General features: G+C 39.2%; 1 protein-coding gene across 2 annotated transcripts in view; it reads right to left on the reverse strand.

The window, feature by feature from the left end:
* Positions 1-24134, reverse strand: part of LOC127520558 (fibrillin-2) — a 91625-nt gene extending 67491 nt beyond the window's left edge. The window contains exons 1-15 of one of the 2 annotated variants that reach the window (XM_051908805.1): positions 24004-24133; positions 14397-14633; positions 13644-13781; positions 13281-13400; positions 12022-12147; positions 11656-11778; positions 11365-11487; positions 8485-8637; positions 7625-7678; positions 6182-6307; positions 5701-5826; positions 4033-4152; positions 3683-3820; positions 998-1048; positions 765-890 (exon numbers count right to left, since the gene is read on the reverse strand). In XM_051908805.1, the coding sequence (XP_051764765.1) occupies positions 765-890; positions 998-1048; positions 3683-3820; positions 4033-4152; positions 5701-5826; positions 6182-6307; positions 7625-7678; positions 8485-8637; positions 11365-11487; positions 11656-11778; positions 12022-12147; positions 13281-13400; positions 13644-13781; positions 14397-14633; positions 24004-24025 (1783 nt within the window). In that variant the 5' untranslated portion in view covers positions 24026-24133. Of the gene's footprint in view, positions 1-764; positions 891-997; positions 1049-3682; positions 3821-4032; positions 4153-5700; positions 5827-6181; positions 6308-7624; positions 7679-8484; positions 8638-11364; positions 11488-11655; positions 11779-12021; positions 12148-13280; positions 13401-13643; positions 13782-14396; positions 14634-24003 lie in introns of both variants that reach the window. The other variant, XM_051908804.1, reaches the window with a different exon arrangement.
* Between the last annotated feature and the right edge of the window lie 747 nt (positions 24135-24881).

The raw sequence follows: 24881 nt of genomic DNA on the forward strand, positions 1-24881 counted from the left end.
AGTGCTTAGACAAAACAAACTGCAACAGCTTCTTCACAAGCTGAGGCAGCAAGTAAGCTTATATTGAAATAGGATCTGTCACAACCACCACAATGCTCTGGAAGATAACCCTCTGATGCAAGCTATTCAACTGCACTGAGTGATGTGGTTTATAACATTCACAAGCTCAAGAGTGAGTCTTGAAGAGCAAAATTTTAAATGTGAATGGGCTAATTCACGTTGCCTAAGGCATGTTCAAGGAAAGCTTCAAGAACAGTCATGCAAGGGCGCAACTCCCATAGAGTGGTCTGTGTTAAGAGACTTGACCGAAAGAGAATAAAAACTTCATTAGTTCCGGAACGCAAACAAGCACATTTAAATCTGTTTGTTTTAAAAAATAATTTTATTTGTGTTTGTATTTTGTAACTTTATTTTTATTTGAAGATAAACAAAAGTCTTACGGATTTGAAATGATATGAGGGCAAGTAAATGATGACAGAATTTTCATTTTTGTGTGAACTAACCATTTAATTCAATGATAAAATCATACAGACTACAAAATAGCTTCAGCAGTGTAACTGTCACTGTTGATATAAAATAAAGTTATCTGAGTAGTGGTTAAGTGATTATAAAAAATATTTATGGTCGCACAAGATCAGAAAGATTTCGAAAGAGCCAGAACAGAAAATATATTTCAGGGCATTAAAGTCAATGAAAGTGGCTATGGTGAAGGTGAATGACTATGACAAAGAGCTGGGGCCAGTTGATGCTCCAACGTGACTCACCCACACAGAGACGTCCAGTGACATCCAGTGTAAGACTCTCTGGACACTGACATTTAAAGGAACCTCTAGTGTTCACACACTGTCCATTATGACACACACCAGGAAACACCTCACACTCATTCACGTCTACACAGAGCAAAAGCAACAGAGAAGTGCATTGTGATTAACTAGGTAAGCTTAAAACAAATCAGAGATTTTACAGTTTGTCAGTCACTTCAATATGACACAGTCACCTTCACATGAAGCCCCTCTTGGCCGAGCAAATCCTTGTTCACATACAGGATCTGCAAAAATATAAATAATAGTATTCATGAAATAAAAAGCATATCACAATCCATAGCTTTGAAATGACATACACCTTTTTAAATTAATAAAATACTAGTAAAAACGTTTAAAACATTTTCAAGTATTTATTTATTTATTTATTTAAACAAAAATGTGAATATTTTTAATCACATAGTGTAATGGGCCAATAAACGAATCAGGTTGAAATTCAAATATACTTAACATATACACTATAATTCAAAGGTTTCTTTTTTTTTTTTTTTTTTTTTTTTTACTAATTAATACTTTTACTCAACAAGGACACAATAAATTGATCAAAAGAGACAGTAAAATGTAGGGATGCACCAATAGGATTTTTTGGGGCCAAAAATTATTTGACATTTTGTCATCAAGATAGACAGTATTTTGATCATGTTTTAAATCAGCAAAGTTCCAAAACACCTGCATTAAATTATACTAGCTAGTTTAATGTTGCATCATCAAATAATTTCTAATGAACATGGATTTGATCCAATTAACATTTAGCAGGCCTACATAAATACAACAGAACAAAGATACATATGAAATAAACAGTGCTTTTTAGGTAGGTTTAACAGTTTTCAGGTACAGAAATAAAGTAAACAAATGTAAAATCACACTGCATATTCTTCACTGTATAAATTAAATACATATAAATCCTTCCCTATTGTAACAGACTTTATTATGATTAATCTTTCTGACTCTTATTTTGGCTTGTCTATGGAGCTATACGGGTAATGAAAGGGAGAGCATGTAGTTATTCTGAGTTATTTTGCAGATTTCAGTTTATTAAGCACCCCCCGAAAAGGCATAAGGTCTGTATATATATTCGTTTACTGTTAGTTGTAATAAGTGTTTTGTGTAATTCGCTGTATGTTGATGATAATGCAACGGAGAGAGTTTAATGTACATCTGTGTTTTGTTTAGCTCTTATGGTGATTTTTTTTGGAGTGAAAACGGACGCAATAAACTTAAGACATCAGTAAAGTTTTGGCCATCATTCGGATGTGGTCCGCTACACTTATGAAAGTTACAAAAGCTCTTTAGTCAAGGATAGTGTGCAATCTTTTGTTATTTGATTAACATTAAAGTGCAGACAGCAGCGCTAGGATTATGCAGCAGACATTATACAGCTCAGTTGCCTTCACACAGTTAATTAATAAACCATCGGTTTGTTATATCGGCCTTTTTCCTGCTATAGCCGATATACCAATGGTTGTAAACTGAGCAAAAATCAGCCTATAAATATCGGCAGCCGATATACCAATGGTTGTAAACTGAGCAAAAATCAGCCTATAAATATCGGCGGCCGATACATCGGTGCATCTCTAGTAAAAAGATTTATTAAAATCAAATTATTAAACATTTTTATTTAACTTTCTATTCATCAAAGAATCCCTCCAAAAAAGTATCACAGCTTTCACATATTAAGCATTAACTATTTTCAACACTGATAATAAGAAATATTTATTGAGCACCAAATCAGTATATTAGAATGATCTCTTTTTTGTTATTTTCTTTTTTAAATGTTCAAAACAGAAATAAAAATAGACGACAACAAACAACATAAAAACAAGGAACAGATACTGTCAGCACTGCTTATAAAATATTAAAAGTATTCATATGACACTAATGAGTACAAAGCACTTTGAAATATGCCTTATCGCCCAATGAACTGGTCACAAACAGATTTTGCAAGCATATTAGAATGATTTCAGAAGGATCATGTGACACTGAAGACTGGAGTAATGGCTGCTGAAAATTCAGCTTTGATCGCAGGAATAAATTACATTTTAAAGTGCCCCTATTATGCTTTTTCGAATATTACCTTTCATGCAGCATGTAATATGGCTGTTTGTGAATGTAAAAGGTCTGCAAAGTTTCAAAGATTAAAGAAAGAAGTGATTCTGAACTGCCTGAAATGTAATTCCAGTAAGACTTGTCTCACATAAAAACACTCAAATTTTTTGTTTGTTTTGTGTGTTTTTTTTTAAATTATATGTTGCTACTTGTTGTATATAACAAATATAGGTAACACTTTACAATAAGGTTCAATAGTTAAACATTAGTTAATGTATTAACTAACATGACCTAACCATGAGCAATACATTTGTTACTGTATTTACTAATCTTCGTTAACGTTAGTTAATGAAAATACAGTTGTTCATTGTTTGTTCATGTTAGTTCATAGTGCATTAACTAATTTTAATAAGATTTTAATAATGTATTAGTAAATGTTGAAATTAACATTAACAAAGATTAATAAATGCTGTAGTTAACTAATGAACCTTATTGTAAAGTGTTACCCAAATATATATGTACTGTATATGTAAATTTGAGCTTCTTATTCGGGCCAGGACACTCCTCTAAAAGATATTTTTAATGTCAGTGACCTTTTCCTGGTTAAACAAAGATATTGACTTCCTGCACAAACCTAAAAAAAACTTTATTTTTGATCAAATAAATGCAGCCTTGGTGAACATGAGACATTTTTCAAAAACATTAAAAAATCGTACTGACCCCAAACTTTTTAACGGTAGAGTCTAGTACACTACAGTAGTACTAAGTAGCTTGTGCTTCTAAAACTCTGTACATAAGCAGCAGTGTTTTCATACCGGTTTGACATGGTTCACATGGGCTGCCCCAGGCCTTTCCCAGCGTGGCACAGCACTGTGACCTCAGTGTAGCTCCATTAATGTTCACTTCACAGCGGCCGTCCCTGAGGGTCAACCAGCACGAGCCCTTCAGACTGTCTGTGGAAATAAACCTCCATGAGCACAATCAAAGTACACACACAATAACAGAACAGAAAAAGAACACAGTATGCAGTCTTTTTGAATATTGAGAAACATGTAAATAAATTAAAATGCATTTCTTTTAAATTTGTGTTTTTCCCAAACATATGTGAATGATGAAATTAAAATCTTCTTGAGGTGTGTGTGCATGATTTAACATGTACATTTACCAACACATAAAAGTCCAGTAGAGTCCAGTTTACTTCCTAGTGAGCACTCACAGGAGAAGGAACCCGCACTGTTTTTACAGAGTCCATTAACACACGGGCTGCTCGCACACTCATTCACGTCTGGAAACAGATCACTGATTGGTTGGACAATCTGAAAAGTTATATGATCTGACTGATGAGAGAAAAGCGCTAGAATATTAAAAATATGTACGCTAGTAACTTGAATGAAGTCTCTTCTGCATATACTTCTGCTCAAGGCTGCATTTATTTGATCATAAATGTGAAGAGTAATGTTGTGAAATATTATTACAATTTAAAAGAACTGTTTTCTGTGAATATATTGTAAAATGTAATTTATTCTATATATAACATTTCTGATTATCATCAATGTTGGAAACAGTTGTGCTGCTTCATATTTTTGTGGAAGCAATGATACATTACCATTCAAAAGTTTGGGGTAAATTTCTTTTAAAGAAATTAATACTTATTATAATACTAATTTCAGCAAGGACACATTAAATTGATCAAAAGTGACAGTAAACATTTATAATGTTGCAATAGATCTGTTACAGGTGAGGCTCCCTCTCCGCTTCCTCCGGATCATCAGAGGGAGCGCTCACCAGAATATTGACTGTTGCATTTGGACTCCATTTCCCATAGGCCCTCATACCTGGGACTGATTGTGCACACACCTGCTGTTCATCACACACACACACTATTTAAGCAAGACACACACACACCACCATTGTGAAGTCTTGATTTGCTACAGTGGTCATTTCCGAGCGTTTCTTTGTGAATTGTTATACTGTGTTTGATCTTGGACTGTTTTCCTGTTATCTGATTCTCTGCTGCCCGCCCCGACTATTGCCTGTTTATTGGATTGTGATTGTACTCTGCCTGCCCTGACCTTTTGCCTGATTTCTGGACTGTGTATGTTTGCCACCTGCCTCAACCCAAGCTTGTCCATTTTTGCGATTCTGTTTTGTCTCCGCCATTGCCACTGCTGTGTTACGACCCTGTACTGTTTGACTCTGGCTAAAATTAAGCTGCAGATGGATCCTCACTCCGCTGACTCTGCATTACAAGATTTCTGTTTCAAACAAATGTTCTTTTCACAGTTTCCACAGAAATATGAAGCAGCACTATTTTTAACATTGATAATAATCAGAAATGTTTCTTGAGCATCAAATCATATTAGAATGATTTCTGAAGGATCGTGTGAGACTGAAGACTGGAGTAATGATGCTAAAAATTCAGCTTTGATCACAGGAATAAATTACATTTTACAATATATAATTAAATAGAAGTTATTAGAACAGTTATTTTAATTGTAATAATATTTCACAATATTAATGTTTTACTGTATTTTTTAACGAAATAAATGCAACCTTAGTGAACAGAAGAGACTTCTTTCAAATACATCATTTTAAAAAAAAAAAAAAAAAAAAAAAAAAAAAAAAAAAAAAAACTGCACCCCTGATCTACTTCACCAGACATGTTAGGGCATGTAAGGCCTGTCTCATTTCAGGTGGAATACTGTAAACACCTGTCTTTGGAATTTACATCATGTTTCTACATACATAGGGAAACTGCAATAAAAAAAACTGGAGCGACAAGAACCTGAGTCACCTGGTCATTTAAGAGGCTGCTAAATCAGTTGTAACTGACCCTCACACGTCTCTGTGTCGTGTCTAAAGGTGTATCCGTCCGGGCAGGTGCAGCTGTAGCTGCCAGGAACATTCCGGCACAGGCCGTTATCACATAGGAGACTGTTTATTACACATTCATCAATATCTGTAAACACAGATGGCAAACCCTGAGAGGATGCTGGGTCTTGAGACACATCAGATAACATTTGACTTCTGTAATTCCACATCATAATATATCTTTTTTTTTTTTTTTACACTGTACAGCAATATCCTTTAGGAAACTTCAAACTACAGTGTAGACAATTTACATCAATTTGCATTAAACAGAATGTATCCAGTCAAATGACAAGCAAAAAACTGTATGAACTCAACAGTGACTGCTGCATAGACACTGAACAGACAAAGCTCTGAATGTGATCTCACAGGTGTGAGTTGTGTAGTGCGCTATCAGAAAGGTCTCACTGGAGTTACTCATCTGCGTATACTAAAGGTCAACTGACCCAGACAGTTTCTGCCAGTCTGGTCACTTTCATAGCCTCTGTTACAGACGCAGTGGAAAGTTCCTCTGAGATTCTCACACACTCCATTAGAGCAGATATCAGGATCCAGAGCACACTCATTAATGTCTGCCTCACAAAGAAATACAAAATAGTGTGAAGTTCATTCAATTCATTTAAAAGTAAAATGACACTTTCATATTTCACAATGTGAGAAATGGAGAAGTCTGTCTTGTAGTGAGCACAGTTACATGAGGTTATGACAACACAGTGAATGCAGAATTGGGTCCCTCCCACTTTATAGTAGGTGGCCTACTACGTACTTACGTCAAAAAATAAGTACAATGTACTTATTGAGTTCATATTGAATTGCAAAACACTTTTGCTGCTATTGAGGTGGGATAAGGGTAAGGTTAGGGAAAGCTTTGGTGGTATGGGTAGGTTTAAGGGTAGGGGTAAGGTGTAAGGGATGGATCAACAGTGTAATTATAAGTGTACTTACAGAAATTAATTACAGATGTAATTACATGCAGGTGTTTTTAAAATATAAGTACAATGTAAAAACATGTATGTACACAATAAGTGCATTGTATCAAATGATTAATTTAAATGTAAGTACATAGTAGTTAAGGCCACTTAATATAAAGTGGGACCCAGAATTGCAATGTGAATTAACAACATATGTTACAGTAATTCTGTTGGAATACAGGTCGGAAGACTTTAAAATTTGAACAGGTTTTAAAACACTGGGCATTGTACACTTGTTGACTTTTTAAATGGTTTAAGAAAAAAACTGGGCTTTATTACACAAAACGACTGAGGATCACACATTACCAGACTTCAAGTCATTCCAAACACAAAAACTCATTCAGAAACATGCGCCTTTGTTGCTAGAAGATGCATGACAAATGACAAGAATATGCATTCTAAAATCAGCTCAAAACATCACACATGCTTGATTTCTTCCAACTGGATAGCAGTGTTATTTTTAGTATATCATTGGGATACTATTATAGTTTGTTAATATTTTTAACTAGATTTTATTTTTATATTTTGCGTTTTCGTTAGTTAAAGTTTTAGTGTCATTTTATTAGTTTTAGGTTTTTTTTTTTAAATATGTATGTATTTTTTATTCATTTTTATTCCAATTTTAGTTTGTTATTTTAGTAGATCAAATTAAGGTAAATAAAAATGAGAAATGTTGCCTTGGCAACTAGCTGAAATAAGTTAAAGGGTTTTTTATATTTCATTTTATTTCAGTTAATATTTAATAGTGTTTTTATGGTTTAAGTTACTCAGTACGCGCTACACGATTTCTCCCAAAATCTGCAGACTTTTGTCAACTCGTCCAGACTGTAAATCGGTTCAAAAAGTTACGTAATTTATTCCAACCTTTAGCCTATCACTGTTAGTAGTATAAAACATGAAGCATGACATCAGAATTACCTTTGCCATCAGCAGAAAATCCAACACCGCTCGCACACAGGGCCTGAAACTCAACTAGAACAGCAAGAGAGTACAAAACCTTATTATCTGTGTGAAATTATAACATGCTTTACAGATTTTGTTTAATTAGACTAATACTTATGAATGCATTAGCTTGAATAAACTGCATCTAACACGTTTTGCAAAAAAAGTCCCCCCTCCCCTCCTCAGAACAACTCACACATTTATTATATGAAAACTAAGCAGCTACAAGATAAATGACGGGAACAGTAGATCATAATCTTCATTAAATATTCAAGTAAAAAAGACATGATTGGAATACATTTGGGAGACATTTATGGAATACATGCTAGACAGAAAACATTTATTAATTGATTCATTTGTTTATAGATCCTTTAATTAAGCAGAGCTGGTCTTAGCAGTGGTTAATTTCCATATGTTCTTAATTTTGGTTTGATTCTCCTCACAAAACTCTCTTATTAAGAGTAACAGTGCATGAAAATCAACAGCCGGAAAGAAAGAAATAAGATCCATGTTTAGAAAACCTGTAAACTGTTGTGTTGAGTGTGTGCTTCACTCCTATATGCCACAACACACATGTTTGAATACTTCAAAACTGAGTGAGTTCTACCCTGGACATTCATATCTATCCCAACCTCACACCATGTTTAACCAATGTCTTCACATCAAAAATGTGAAGGAACAAGTTGCAAGTCTGAAACATACTCAACACATCTCTTCAGGCCTGTACAACTATACTGTACCAAACAGTACAATTTCCAAAAATAAAAAAATAACAAACAACATGTTAATCACAGTAACAGTAATCAGTATAATCAGTGTAGCAGGGTAACAAATACCTGAGTTTTTGCTAGGGCAGGGATGGCACGGCTCACCAAAGGCATAGTCAGGGTTGGCACAGCAGCACTGTGACTTGGTGACAGCTCGCTGGAAGGGCCGTAAACATAAGCCTCTTTTTACAGCTCCATAACAGGTGCTGTGCATGTGTGTGTCTGCAACAGAAATATGTGAGGAATACAGTCAAAACTATACAACACTGCTACAGGAAACACAACAAGAACCAAAAACCACTGCCCATGGACCACAAATGCAGCTACAAAAAACATCTAAGTACCTGTGCAGAAATCCTTGCGAGATATTTTATCCATTTTTTAGGTAAATGCTGCAGTTCATCATATTTCAAGTTTTACAAGTTCTATATACAGGTGCTGGTCATATAATTAGAATATCGTGAAAAAGTTCATTTTTTTTATTGTAAATTATTTTAAAAAAATGAAACTTTCATATATTCTAGATTCCCTACATGTAAAGTTTTTTTTTTTTAATTTGTTGATTAGAGCGTACAGCTCATGAAAGTCCAAAATCCAGTATCTCAAAAAATTAGAATATTTACATTTGAGTTTCATTAAATGACCATCCCTACAGTATAAATTCCGGGTATCTTTTGTTCTTTGAAACCACACTAATGGGGAAGACTGCTGACTTGGCAATGGTCCAGGAGACAATCATTGACACCCTCCACAAAGAGAGTAAGTCACAGAAGGTCATTACTGAATGGGGTGGCTGTTTACAGAGTGATGTATCAAAGCATATTAAATGCAAAGTTGACTGGAAGGAAGAAATTGGGTAGGCAAAGGTGCACAAGCAACAGGGATGACCGCAAGCTTGAGAATACTGTCAAGTAAAGCCGATTCAAACACTTGGGAGAGCTTCACAATGAGTAGAATGAAGCCGGAGTCAGCGCATCAAGAGTCACCACACTCAGACATCTTCAGGAAAAGGACTACCAAGCCACTTCTGAACCAGAGACAACGTCAGAAGCATCTTACCTGGGCTAAGGAGAAAAAGAACTGGACAGTGAACAGTGGTCGAAAGTCCTCTTTTCAGATAAAAGTAAATTTTGCATTTCATGTTGAAATCATGGTCCCGGAGTATGAAGGAAGACTGGAGAGGCACAGAATCCAAGCTGCTTGAAGTCTAGTGTGAAGTTTCTGAAGTCAATAATGATTTGGGGGGGCCGTGACGTCTGCTGGTGTTGGTCCATTGTGTTTTATGAAGTGCAGAGTCAATGCAGCCATCTTCCAGGAGATTTTGGAGCACTTTATGCTTCCATCTGCTGACAAGCTTTATGGAGATGCTGATTTCCTTTTCCAGCAGGACTTTAGCACCTGCCCACAGTGCAAAAACCACTTCCAAGTGGTTTGCTGACCATGATATTACTGTGCTTTATTGGCCAGCCAATATGCCTGACCTGAATCTATGGGATATTTTCAAGAGAAAGATGAGAAACAGTCGATCCAACAATATACAGATGATCTGAAGGCTCAATAGTGCCTCAGCAGTGCCACAGGCTGATCACTTCCATGCCACACTTCACTGATGCAGTAATTTGTGCTAGGAGCAAGTCATTTGCTGTAATATGTCCTGCCGATCAAGTATTGAGTGCACAAAAGAACATACTTTAAAGAACTTGAACTTTTCTGTTTTGCAAATCCATTTTTTGATTGATCTTAGGAAATATTCTAATATTTTGAAATACTGGATTTTGGACTTTCATGAGCTGTACGCTCTAATCATCAAAATTTAAAAAAAAAAAAAAACTTTTGAAATGTTTTACTTTACATGTAGGGAATCTAGAATATATGAAAGTTTCATTTTTAAAAATAATTTATAATAAAAAAAATGAACTTTTTGATGATATTCTAATTATATGACCAGCACCTGTAGTGTAAATTTACCTGTTGTCCTAATCGAATCCAAGTTTGGGTGTCAGATAAATACAAAAATTACACAAAATAAATACAAGATAAACACAAACTGGCAACAAATTGAGATATAGTTACATTTCTATTTTCCTGCTCTCAAGATGAGAAAATGTTTCCTCATGAATATGTATTTTTATATTTACTTGTAAAGATTAATTTCTCTAGCTCTGATTGATTTTAAAGAGTGATTTTGGCTGCCTCTGAGCAGTTGAATTAAATATGCAAGAACATAATGTAAGCGTTTAAAATTCATATGCATGGTTCAATTGAAAATTGCCCTCTTTGACACGGTATTAATACTGCTAAGCTGAATGTACAAGGCAAACTGTTTGCTTAACCACAATGTTAAGAACAATAAGTGCATGGTTTATCTATCAATCAGATGCACATTAAAGTTGCATTTGCTATAGCAACAGTAGCCAACTGTCACTTTTACTTTTAGAATTGTCATTAGATGGCAGAAAATAAAAAACTAGCATTTTATTTAAAGTAAAAATAAGATATCTGCAGACATAGCACCATAGCAAGTCTGATCCAATGCTTGCATTTTTTGAGTTTACTGGCTGGTTTCTGGAACGGAACAAAAGAAACTTCATTAAAATAGCCACTTTGGTATCTAGTATGCAAATTACATGTGTCATAACACCTTTTACCATTATTAAAGGAATTTGACAAAACAGGAGGTTTGTATGTGTCCGACAGTTCAGTAAGGCTTGACGGCAAAATATTATATGGCAACAAGGCTTCTCATCGCAGCGATTAGATTGGCTATTTGGGCTGTCACTCATTTATCTGTCATAAGATCAGTTACCATATTGTCCCACAAAGAGAACATGATTTCTTACGCATGAAAATAGACTGCACAAGTAAATTAGTACCCTTTATTTGGGATTTTAATAAGTCAGACTTTCTGGACAATACATTATTGTGCATGCAAGTTTAACTAGCTCTTACCTACACATATGCGGCCACTTACTCCTACAGTAAGACCAGCAAAACACTCACACCTGAAAGAGCCCTCTGTGTTTACACACTGTCCATTCATACACACACCTGGAGTCTGGCACTCATCGATATCTGTGAGACACACACACACACACCCCCATTAACACAAAACCCAACTCTATTCACAAATATTCAAATGTAAGCACACGTTACAAACTAAATCTGAAAAACAAATGATTCATTTCAGTAATTGTCATTTTTACAGTAATGTTATTTTTAGAAATGAGAAAGGGAGTTCACCTGTACAGTATCGGCCACTGGAGTTGAGGGTGAATCCAGGTTTACATACACATTTAAAGCTGCCGTCTTCATTGATGCACATTCCGTTAAGACACATGTTTGTGGCGGCACATTCATCATTATCTGATTGAGAATAAAGGAAACTCCTATAAATTGTACACTCTTACTGTAGGGACTACTGCAGATAATCCACATTCTAACCCTCTATAACTGCCCATCCCTGTTATGTTAAGTTAATTTGGCCTTAGGCTAATCTAACGTAATTGCTGTATTATAGCAAAAATATTTGCATGTGTGCGTGTAAAATGATTACATTTAACTGCTATGAACTGAAAAATGTTGACTATGTGGTGGTCAGTGTTTTACCTATGCAGTTTCTCCCATCAGGTGTGAGCTTGAATCCTGCGTTACAGATGCATTGAAAACTGCCCTCTGTGTTCAGACAGCGGCCGTTCTTACACAGCACCCCATTCTGAAGACATTCGTCAACGTCTACAAACAATATCATCACAGAAGTGAATACAGCTTCACCATATTCTAGCCAAACATATAATACCTAGAATAGACTATTCATTTTGGTCCTGTGGGACCAAAACCAGAAGCGGTCCATAAGGTCCATAAATATCCAGGCTTAAATTCGGCTGTGTTAGGAAATGAAAAATTCTCGAGGACTGGCATGCTCTTAGACTTGTAAAGTATGAACTTCATGATGTTTGTGATATAACTGACCAATATTAAAGAAATTTTAGATCACAGTGAACTCACACTAAACTAACAGAATGAGAGTTTAACACAATCATATCACTGTGGTCTCACATGGTGAGCTCACAGCATGAGCACATGAGCGCGATGTGACCTCACATTGACCATAGTATGAGCGCACAGTGAGTGCGCTGTGACCTCACACTGACCATAGTATGAGTGCATTGTGACCTCACATTGACCATAGTATGAGCACACAGTGAGTGTGCTGTGAGATTACACTTTTAGCTCGATGTGACCTCACATTGTAACCACATCATGAGTATCCTGTAAGCTCACAGTATGGGCGCACAGTGAGTGTGCTGTGACCTCACATTTTGACCATAGTATGAGCACATAGTGAGTGCGCTATGAGGTTACACTATTAGCTTGCTGTGACCTCACATTGTGACCACATCATGAGTATCCTGGGAGCTCATGGTGAAATCATATATTGAAATGCTAACCAAAGTATGCCAGGAAGGGGGAAAAAAAAAAACAGATGCTAATTGTTGTTAATTGTGTTAAATAATTTTAACGCGTTAAACAGAAAATATTAATCACAGAAATTAACACGTTTGACAGCCCTGATTATAACGGAAGTTGTTGCAAAAAAAGGGTAGCTGTGAGATCACGATGACCTGAAGTGACAGCTTTTTAGTGATTATAAAGGGAGCGCTCTTTGCACGCTTGATATAATCCATTCAGATTTGAATAAACGTTTTATCATGCTGCTAAGAGGTCCAACGGGTACGTACACGCTGTAAAGTTTCAGGAGTGACATCCACATTTAAATGTGGGATTTGCTCTCTAAATGTATATTATATAATATATATGTATATATCTAAATTTATCTCTAAATGAATAAATGGGTTTATTCTTACCAATGCAGGTCTGTTTTCCTGGAACTCTGAGAAAGCCTGTGTGGCATCTGCAGTAGTAGGAACCAGGAGTGTTGATACAGTGTCCATTAGTGCAGGGTTCAAACGCACACTCATCTACATCTGAGCAGAAAACACACAACACTTACATCAGTCAGTGAAAGTCATTGCTTTAGGAAGTTGATAGTTGTCCATATTTTCTTTTGAGGCTCTTTGAGATGTCGGTTCAGATTCTGGATCATTTATAATTCTTTTGGTACTGACTGAGCAACTGAACACAATTCATTAAATGTCTGATTTAAGTTAAAGACAATGCTAGAATTTGATTTTGTAGACAAATAGACCATAGCGTTGAGGTGAAATTACCTGAGCACTCTCCTCTGTTGTCCTCTCTGTATCCAGTGTTACAGTCACAGCGGTAGTCAGACCCCATGGGTACACAGCGTCCATTTAGACACAGATTTGGAAACAGGCGACACCTGTTCATGGTCTCATTTACACTAACTGCAATAAAAAAAATAAAAAAAACTCATCAGGGCCTCATAAGCAGCCTAAGAACAGATTGTTGTTAAATGATTTATTTTATTTGCATGGAATCAAAAAAAAGTTTGCAATAACTAAGATATTTCTATTAATTTTGTAAGAAGTCTCTTATGCTCACCAAGGCTGTATTTATTTGAAAATACAGGAAAAGCAGTAATATTGTGGAATATTATTACAATTCAAAGTAACAGATTTCTAGTTAGCAGCAAATCAGCAAATGATTTCTGAAGGATCATGTGACACTGAAGACTGGACTATGCTGAAAATACAGCTTTGAACACAGGAATAAATTACATTTTACAACATATTCACATAGAAAACAGTTACTTCAAATTGTAATAATATTTCACAATATTACTGCTTTTAACTGTATTTTGAACAATTAAATGCAACCTTAGTGAGCATAAAGACTTCTATCTAAAACATTAAAAAATTTAATTATTTCAAACTTATATTATAAAATATTTATTTAATTTATTAATATTATTATTATTATTATTTGCTCAGTGATTTTTTTTTTTTTTTTTTTTTTTTTAAGCCAGAAAGACTTATTCTTGGTCATAAGATTTTGCTTACCAAAAACAGGTTGTTGTGTTTTAAATCTATTACCATTCCCTGGGATCTGAGGTATTTGGGAAATTTGAAGAGTCTGGTGAATCTGAGGTATCATGTGCCCATTGTCATTAAATGGGTGAAGTATTTGGTCATTAGTGGTAGGATTGAAGCTGCTGTGGTGTTGAGGGTTCATATCAGGATCCTCTTTGCTGTAACCACTCAGAGCAGAGCCCACCAGACAGATGCTGACATATTCATCTGTAGGGAACAGAAAACAGAGACCGTCAGCAGTGTTTGAGGTATCACAGTGTCATGCTCCCAGCCACAGAGGTCGGTCTTATGCCTATCACGGCCCACGAACCATGTCATGCTCCAGGCTTACTACCATTACATGGGCCTTGTCCCCATCCCTGCCCCCCGACTGACACCCCTCCTCAACCCTCTACGGACATACTGAAGATAGAGTCGTCATTGGTTAGTAATTTGTTATTTCACTCGTCAGACTTTTTACATGGAATGCAAGAACAATGCAAATGAAAAGTTCGACATAAATATAAAATATAAATGTAAAATATACATTTCAAGCACTATTAAAGTCAAGTAATAAAATAATAAAATAAGAACAAATAAACTACAACAACAGCATAAATAAACAACAGAACAAAGATGCAATTTTTTTCAGGTTTCCCAGGTAGATGTAACAGTTGTTAGATACAGATTAGGTAGATACAAAAACTGAATAAAGTAATAAAACGTAAAATAACACTGCATAGCCTTCACTGTATAAATTAAATTTAGATGAATCCATATTAAAGTTACTCTAAAGTTACAAAAGTTATTCAGTCAAGAGCATTGAGTGATTTTTCTGCAGTGAGACTGTTGTTTGATTAACATTAAAAATACAGGCAGCAGCAGGAATATTAGGCTGCTTCCAAAAAGTACTCCCACAGCGTCACATAGTGTTGCCGGCTCATGCACAGTCAGAATCACAGTGGGGCTCGGGCTTTCACTGAGGACCAACACCAGGCAGGCATGCCCTTGTGGTTCATTCGTTCATTTAAAAATATGCACAGCGATCGGTCTGAAAAGTTTGTGAGGCATGGCAGATCTAAAAAATCCTTGGTGTGGTCCTCTAGGTTTCGCTGCTCCTGTTCCAGGCAGAGTAGTCGGACAGCTAGTAGGTCCACAGTGCATCAAAAAAGGGGGAAAAACAGCAAAAAAATCTACTCTAGGTTCTGTATTCTGTCATGGCTGGTGCCTGTATTAAGCCACGATTTCATCCATCAAATCTTCATTAACCGACAGCAGCTTTTATATCTGGGTGGAAAGTGGAACTTTTGAGTCGCGCTGCTTGCGCGTTCGCTGTAAGTTTCCGAAACCACACACGTAAACCCGCAAAAACACGGCAGACACGCATTTGTGCAGCGCAGGGCGTCTCTCTCACACAGTGTGACATGACAGACAACTAGTTGTCCAGTCCGGTTCCATTCGCACAGCACAGGTTTTCCGAGAATGCGGTTCTGAGTCCTGAAAATTTACAGGTGTGAGTTCGGTTATAGAAACGGTTGTCACTCCTGTAAATTACAGCATTTGAACGAGCATGTGTGAACGTAACCATATTAAGGACTCAAATACAGGACTGACAAACGTATTCTGTCGATTTGTGAACGTGGCCATAAACAGAAACAACCACGCTAACATTGGTGATACGGAATACTGAACTAAGGAAACTCAGGACTTAAATACCAGAGTAACGTAATCAAGATAGATACAGAACAGTTGTGTGGAATTAAGGACTATGGAAACTAATTAGAAACTCAGGTAAATGGGAAGAGTGAAAAAAAAAACTAAGACTTAACATGCACGTTACAATTGTAATAATTTTTTTTGGCGGAGCAAAAACAGACATTCCTCATTGTGCTTATGTGATGCACACTTTACTGTAAAACTGAAAGAAACAAAAGATACAAATTATAAGTGATTTACAAAATATCATGGATATTTTCACATTCACAAACATTCACTTACAGAATAAAACAACTAAATAAACAACTGATATATGTCAACGACATGTGCTTGAAGAAAAAAGGGATTGCACAGCTTCATTAGCATTTTAGCCGTTAGATCGCGCTAGATTTCAGAATCAAACATCGATCTCTAACATCTTAATAATGACCAGCTTTTAATTTAACTAACACATCATTATTTTCAATATGAAATGTATAACTTACGGTCGTATCTACTCCAAGGATTAGACAGCAAACAATGACGTGCATCCAAAGTGCAGATCACAGAAAACGAGTCTCTTCTTCTACTGCTTTACGTGCTTCCTGTTGCGTTTTATTGAACAGTGTAAAAACATTTTTCACCACAAGGTGTAACACACAAACTACTTACTGTCAGGGAATGGAGGAATCAAAGACGGCAGGCAGAGGTAAGGATCCAAATGCAGGGAGATTTTAATGAAAATAAACAATCATAACATAAATTAGGAACAAAATAACGCTGGGAAAACATAAGGAACCGCAGACATCTGCATGACATCAAACAACGACCGACAGAGAACCAGAGAATACAAGGGCTATTTATACAGAGGGGTTAATGAGCTAAACAAGGTAAACTGACACAGCTGGAGCAGACTAACGAAAAAGGAAAAAACTACAAAACTACAACCTGGCAACAGGAAACAGGACACAGGAAAGAACACAGAAACTAGGCACAGAGAAACGTCAACATAAAAGTCCCACAGAGCGCAAGACACAGAAACAGATCTGACATTACCCCCCTTCAAAGGATCGGCTTCCAGACGCTCCACAAGTGGTCCTTGAGGGAGGTAAAGCAGCGGCGGAACAGGGGGAGGGATGCAGGGTTAGGAACGCAGAGTGGAAGCAGGTTGGGGACTGGGGCGGATCAGGTAGCCAGGGCAGAGCTGGCAGATCAGGTGGCCAGTGTGGATCAGACTGGTCGTGTGGCCTGGGCGGTGCAGGCTGGTCAGGTGGCCTGGGTGGCGCAGGCTGGGCAGGTGGCCTGGGTGGAGCAGGTTGAGCAGGCCACCAGGGCGAAGCAGTCTGAGCAGGCGGCCAGGGCGGAGAAGACTGAGCAGGCAGCCAGGGCAGAGCAGGTGACCACCACAGCAGTGCAGTCGTAGCTGAAGACCTCCACGGCGAAGCAGATGACCACCACAGCAGTGCAGTCAGGGCTGAAGATCTCCATGGCGAAGCAGATGACCACCACAGCAGTGCAGTCGTAGCTGAAGACCTCCACGGCGAAGCAGATGACCACCATAGCAGTGCAGTCATAGCTGAAGACCTCCACGGAGGAGCAGATGACCACCCCAGCAGTGCAGTTGTAGCTGAAGATCTCAACGGCAGAGCGGATGACCACCACAGCAGTGCAGTCAGGGCTGAAGATCTCCATGGCAGAGCAGATGACCACCACAGCAGTGCAGTCGTAGCTGAAGACCTCCACGGAGGAGCAGATGACCACCCCAGCAGTGCAGTTGTAGCTGAAGATCTCAACGGCAGAGCAGATGACCACCACAGCAGTGCAGTCAGGGCTGAAGATCTCCATGGCAGAGCAGATGACCACCACAGCAGTGCAGTCGTAGCTGAAGACCTCCACGGCGAAGCAGATGACCACCATCGCAGTGCAGTCATAGCTGAAGACCTCCACGGAGGAGCAGATGACCACCCCAGCAGTGCAGTTGTAGCTGAAGATCTCAACGGCAGAGCGGATGACCACCACAGCTAAGTAGTCAGGCCTGAAGATCCCCACAGCAGAGCAGAAGACCACCACAGCTGTGCAGACGGGCTTGAAGACCCCTACGGTGGAGCAGATGACCACCAGAGCCGTGCAGACGGGATTGAAGATCCCCACGGTGGAGCAGATGACCAACGTAGTTGTGCAGATGGTGTTGTAGACCTCCACGGTGGATCCGGTGGATCTACAGACCAACACAGCTGATCAGACAAAACTGAAACATTGAACACAAAAAGGTTAGCGTTGGCCACTAGGGCCATAACAGGACGGGCAGGGGGCTTAGGAATGCTCTCCAAGGCTCTATCAAGAACCTCCTCTCTGGTCTTGTTGAGGCAGGCAGACAGTTCAGGAACGACCTTAACGGTCGTGTCAAGGCAGGCAGGAAACTCAGGAACCACCTCTGTGGTCGCATCAGGGCAGACAGAATACTCAGGGATGACCAACGTGGTCGTATCAGGGCAGACAAGAAGTTCATAGGGCACGAGGCTGGGTTCTGGGACCAGGGCAAACTCTGGAGTGGACTCATTGACAGGAGCGGGCTCATGGGCAGGAGCAGGCTTATGGGTAGGAGCGGGCTCATGGGCTGGAGCTGATGTGTGCGCAGCCCACACACAGCAAATGGCTGTGGCCATAATGGCCAGTACTGCAATCTCTGAGGGCTCAGGCGTGGCAGCCATCTCGGCTGAGGGCTCAGGATTATGGGGTTAAGTCTGGGGGCTTCAGCCAAAATGGCCGCCACGCCTGAGTCTTCAGCCAAAATGGCCGCCACGCCTGAGTCTTCAGCCAAAATGGCCGCCACGCCTGAGTCTTCAGTCAGGACAAGACTCAGGCGTGGCGGCCATTTTGGCTGAAGCCCCCAGACTTGACCCCATCTGCTCGCACCGATCAAAGCGGTGTGTCCTCCAGACTTGATGCCAGTCTTAAATACCTATGGACCATCCTAAAGTCTTCATCTGCAACGATCATGGCTACTGGGAACTGTGACTTGGTGGCCATGACGGTTGGAGACTCTGGCATAAGTGTTACTGTATTGACACCCACAGTCAATACTGAGCCGCTCAGTTCCAGTGCAAGACCCATGTAGCATTCCAGCGTCCAGTTATGGTCCCATAGTGGCATGCGTGAACGGAGCACTGAGTCCTCAGTGCTGTTCTCTCCTTGACGGAGATGTGTTAATCTCCCCGCTGGATCCATTTGGTAGGTCGGTCGTTCTGTCAGGGAACGGAGGAATCAAAGACGGCAGGCAGAGGTAAAGATCCAAATGCAGGGAGATTTTAATGAAAATAAACAATCATAACATAAATCAGGAACAAAATAACACTGAGAAAACACAGGGAACCGCAGACACCTGCATGGCATCAAACAACGACCGACAGAGAACCAGAGAATACAAGGGCTATTTATACAGAGGGGTTAATGAGCTAAACAAGGTAAACTGACACTGCTGGAGCAGACTAATGAAAAAGGAAAAAACTACAAAACTACAACTTGGCAACAGGAAACAGGACACAGGAAAGAACACAGAAACTAGGCACAGAGAAACGTCAACATAAAAGTCCCACAAAGCGTAAGACACAGAAACAGATCTGACACTTACACAAATCAAAGTACAGCTTCCAAAGAGAAACTAATATTGCACAGAACACTCCCCACCTGGTATAACTTGTGTTATACCACTATGCATTTCAAATACTTGACAAAAGTAAGACAAAATCACATATAAGTCTTAAAGGGTACATTACACACACAGCTTCTTCCAATGTCATGTTAATCTTGAGTACCTATAGAGTAGTATTGCATCCTTCATATCTCCGAAAAATCTTTAGTTTTATCATATTTATAAAAGATATATACGCTGTATATATACGCTGTATACGCTTTCCGAATAAAGCCGAGCTCCTGGTGGCGCGCCTGCTGTGGGCAGAGCTAAAGAGTCACGAGCATGTGCAGCTTTTGCGTAGAGATCGTCTGCAAGTTGTGACATCATTATAAATGAAAAGGGAACAAAAACATTTGTGTTGTTTACATTATATGCACCTGCGTGCCGATTGCCAACAAAACAGACATTTGATGCAGTTTTACTCACCACCCATGATCTGTAAATCCAGTGTCGAACTGGGACTTGTTTACAAAACATTCATCACCGAAATTCCAGGAACAAAACAAACATACGTGCACAAATCCATTGCTGCCCCGGAAAAACAAACTGCATCAACTGTTGCCTTAACGCTGGGTTCTTTGGGAAGCTGAAAAAGGTTATCTTTCCCTCACAACCAAAAACACACTTCTTTGGTGACACTGTTGAAAAATCTCTCTGCTTCCGTAACCCGAACGAAGCGCGTTGATGGGCGTGCTCTTGCTCTCACTCTGGGTGATGTGTGCTAACGCTGATCAGGGAGAAGTGCCCATACATGGAATCTTGCACTTTATTACGTGATACAGGGCCATACTTGAAAAAAAACCCTTCTGAAACGTATCCGAAACCAGAAGGAGTGAGTTTGGCACAGAAATACTCTGTCATACGTGCAACTCGTGTTTTGAAACTTTGGCCATGTTTAGCATGAGAATGCAACTCTTTAACAGTGTAAATAAGTCAGAATGCATGAAATAGCACTAGACCCCCCCATTTAGGTACTCTCTGACAACCCCCTGCTTAGCAGTCTTTACCCATAACCTTACGAATTTTCCCATCAGATGAGGCTACAGTCTTTGTTATGAGACCAATTGGCCACTCACTGCACTTAGCTTCCCCATCTTTCAAAAGAACAACGCCTCCTTCCTGAATACGATCTCTCTCCTCTGTCCATTTCCTTCTGGGTTGCAAGGAAGACAAGTACTCCTGCTTCCATCGCTTCCAGAATGAATCCGCCAACATCTGGACTTGACGCCACTGATTTTTGTGCAGGTGACCTAACTCAAAATTTCCCGGAGGAGCTGGAGCAACACTCACCTTCTGAGTTAGGAGCATTGCTGATGAGAGCACTTGGGGCATGCCCGCATCTGTTGAGATTGGGGTTAAGGGTCGGGAATTCCTAATGGCCATGACTTCCGCCATTAAAGTTGTTAAGACTTCATGCATGAGTCTTGTGGGAGTTTATATCAAGAGTGCCTCCAGAATACGTCTAGCTATCCCGATCATTCTTTCCCACACTCCTCCCATATTTGGCATTAAATATCCAAGTGCAGCCTTGATTCTGCAAGAAGCCTTTCAAATCTGTCAATTTAAAAATTCTTTGACTGCTCCAATGAAATTTGCCCCTGTCAGAACAAAAGTGCTTCACTGCCAAAAAGCGACACAAAGCACAAATAAAGCTTGATGCTGATAGGGACTCCACAAATTCCAAGTGAACTGCTCTGTTACTCTGAATATGACATCAGAGTATATGACAGCAACTGAATATGACATCCCATCGTTTGTTCTCAGCGTTATGCCCTCTTGTCTTGCAGGTGAGCAACTGTTTGGATACATTCACCGACAGAAAACTAATCATTGTTATATAGCTCAACACGGTTAGTCTTGTTTAAATCTTGTCTTCTTGATTTACCATGAGTACCATGTTTTACCATGCCTAATATCGATCTAGCTTACTGCAGTGTGCAACAAGTGTCTCATAGCAGCCACCGAGCGAACGCACCGAGTAGCATTATAACAACTTTCAACACACAAATGTATTTAATATGATAAAACAGCACTGCGTTACCCCACAGAAAAAGCGGAAGCGGTCATCTACGGCCACGGCACAACCCAGTTTACAGAACCCGAACCAGACGGCGATGAAATCGGGCTCGTTGCTCATGAGGAGCGCGACCGTGATCTAGCGAAACGATCTGTCATTTTCTAAAAAAAATCAAAATGTATATGCTTTATAGGCACAAATGATCGCATCACAAGTGCTTCCACCAGAACGCGATTCCGTATTCTTCAAAAAGCTTACGCTAAATGTCCTACGCCTTCCCTATTCAACTTACAGAAAAAACGGAACTGGCGCCGCATTCGTTCCGTAAGTTGAATAAGGAAGGTGTAGGACATTCAGCGTAAGCTTTTTGAAGAATACGGAATCGCATTCTGGTGGAAGCACTTGTGATGCGATCATTTGTGCCTATAAAGCATATACATTTTGATTTTTTTTTAGAAAATGCCCGATCGTTTCGCTAGATAAGACCCTTATTCCTCGTCTGGTATCGTTTAAAGCCCTTTGAGGCTGCACTGAAACTGTCATTTTGACCTTCAACCGTTTGGAGACCACTGAAGTCCACTATAAGGAGAAAAATCCTGGAATGTTTTCATCAAAAACCTTAATTTATTTTCGACTGAAGAAAGAAGGACATGGACATCTTGGATGACATGGGGGTGAGTAAATTATTAGGAAATTTTTATTTGAAAGTGGACTAATCCTTTAAGTTCCTGCTGTTCGCTTAGTGTTTTTTCTTGTCACATTTACGTTATGGTGTGTTTATCAGCCTTTGTTGGATTACCCTGCCTGTTTGGATTAAACTTCGGATTTTTATCTTTCTGACTCTTCATCTGTTTGTTTGCTACGCATACACCTGAGAGCGTGACAGAAGACCAGACCGCCAAAAGATGGACAATAGGGCAAGAATTATCATCCTGGCTCAGGAGAGCCATGATTTTTTTCATTTGTAAAGGACTTTTGTCACCTAGCCGTCACCAGCTCCCTTGACGACGAGACCCTGAAGACCTTGTTCTGGATCGGGGCTACCTTCAAACACCCCACTGACCTCCCAGACACCACAGGACTGGACAGGAGGGAAACCATAATTAGGTGTCTAGAGAGCGTTGTGTCCATGGAGGAATCGCGTGTGCCCCCCGCAGATGTTGAGGGTCAACCCACCATGACAAGTGAGCCAGAGCCCAAGGAAGAGAGGACAGGACTCACCATCCCCCCGGAAGTGGAACCCCGACATGAATCTGACCAGGGGAGTGAGCCCGCGACACCAACGGCCGAGGAAAAGAAGACGGAGGACTGGTTGACTCACTTCAATGAGGACTTGTCGACTCCCACCCTATCCCACCCAGTATCTGAACCTTTATTGCTTGTGGAGAACGTTATTCCACACGGCTCAGGGGGGGTTAATAAAGGCCTTCTGAAGCGATTCGATGTGTTTGTGTATAAAAAATATCCGTATTTAAGTTATGAAGTAAAATATCTAGTTTCCGCCAGACGGCCTTCCGTATTCAAGTTACGAAAAAAAACAAAACTGGCATTGCGTCAGTTAAGCTTTTTTGAATAGCTGTGTGGAATACATTTATGATGGATGGATGTGGAAGTGGATGGATGCAGTATCTTCAGCTTCATACTCGTTGGTATCGCTCACTGCCATTTTAAAGCTCGGATGCGTCAGGATATTTATTAATATATCTTTGATTGTGTTCATCAGAAAGAACGTCGACCTGCACTGAGTAACGTCCACTACGGCTTTGGACACCACTACAAATGGCTGCCCCCTCAAATAGTGACCTATTTAATGGGGGTATAAAGGGAGCGATTTCGGACACAGCCTTAGTCTTTGTCTGGTCACGTTTATGTTATGGTGTGTTTATCAGCCTTTATTGGATTACCTTGCCTGTTTGGATTAAACTTTGTATTAGATTTTTATCTTTCTGACTCTTTGTCTGTTTATTTGCTACGCACACACCTGAGAGTGTGACAGCTATACTGTAGCATACATTATGTGCAAATATCATTAAAATATAAACATGTCAAATCATTAAATTAAAAATGAAATGTTTAAACTAAATGTTAACTGGTACAAGAATGATGTACACAATAAAAATAGCAAATAATAAATAAAAATAAATAGCAAAATCAGTATGATATGAGCCTATAGGAAGGTGTGTATTAATCACCTGATCCTGGTACAGGACACATTTGAAGAGCTGTCCTCTGACTCCAGCAGCGGCCACGGTCACAACAGCACTGGATTTTACTGAAGCGTCCTCTGATTTCCTGAGCACAGCGTCCATTCACAACTGATGCAAAACAGACGCCCTTGTGCTGGTCTAAAAAACACACAAACACACACCTATGCACAATGAGAGAAAGACATTTAGTCCAAAATACTGAAGATGCATAAATGAAAAACAGAGTGTAAAGGTGTTCCATGAAACGTTCATATTCGTTCAACATTTGAACCCCTGGTTATGAACAAATTGAAAACTGGTAAAACCATATTTTCCACTTCAAGGTAATACACTACATTAAAGTCTCTATTACATACGTGTGTCTGCCCTTCATTTATGCATATTGTGAAGCACATAGAAGGCTGTTAAGATGCTTCAAAGTAACGTGAGTACCTCTGGATAATGCTGCAATTATTGGTGGATTGTACTGTATTAACCAACACTACACACAGGTATAAGTATAAACTGTATCTATGGAACAGGAAATTGCTTTGAACTGTAGCATTCCATAACATCTGTGCTTATGGATGCGGTTTGTACATGTGCTTTCATTAAAATCAAAGGATACTCTCAGAATTCCTCAGACATGATAGAGAGACAGACGGATCCACACATGCTCTGGCACTGATCTGCAGCATAAAGGAGGTCACAGAGTTCCCCTCTCTTTACTTCCTCTGCCCATATACCCTCTATAACAGAAGTAGCTCTGATGTGGCCTTTGTTCTCTATCATTTGCAACTCTTTTTTTTTTCAGTTTCTTCTAGATATCTCACTATGGGCAGAAACAAAAATAACACCACATCAGTGTCATTCTTGTTCCCTGT

This window comes from Ctenopharyngodon idella, chromosome 10 (genome assembly GCF_019924925.1).
Source record: "Ctenopharyngodon idella isolate HZGC_01 chromosome 10, HZGC01, whole genome shotgun sequence".
Taxonomy (NCBI): domain Eukaryota; kingdom Metazoa; phylum Chordata; class Actinopteri; order Cypriniformes; family Xenocyprididae; genus Ctenopharyngodon; species Ctenopharyngodon idella.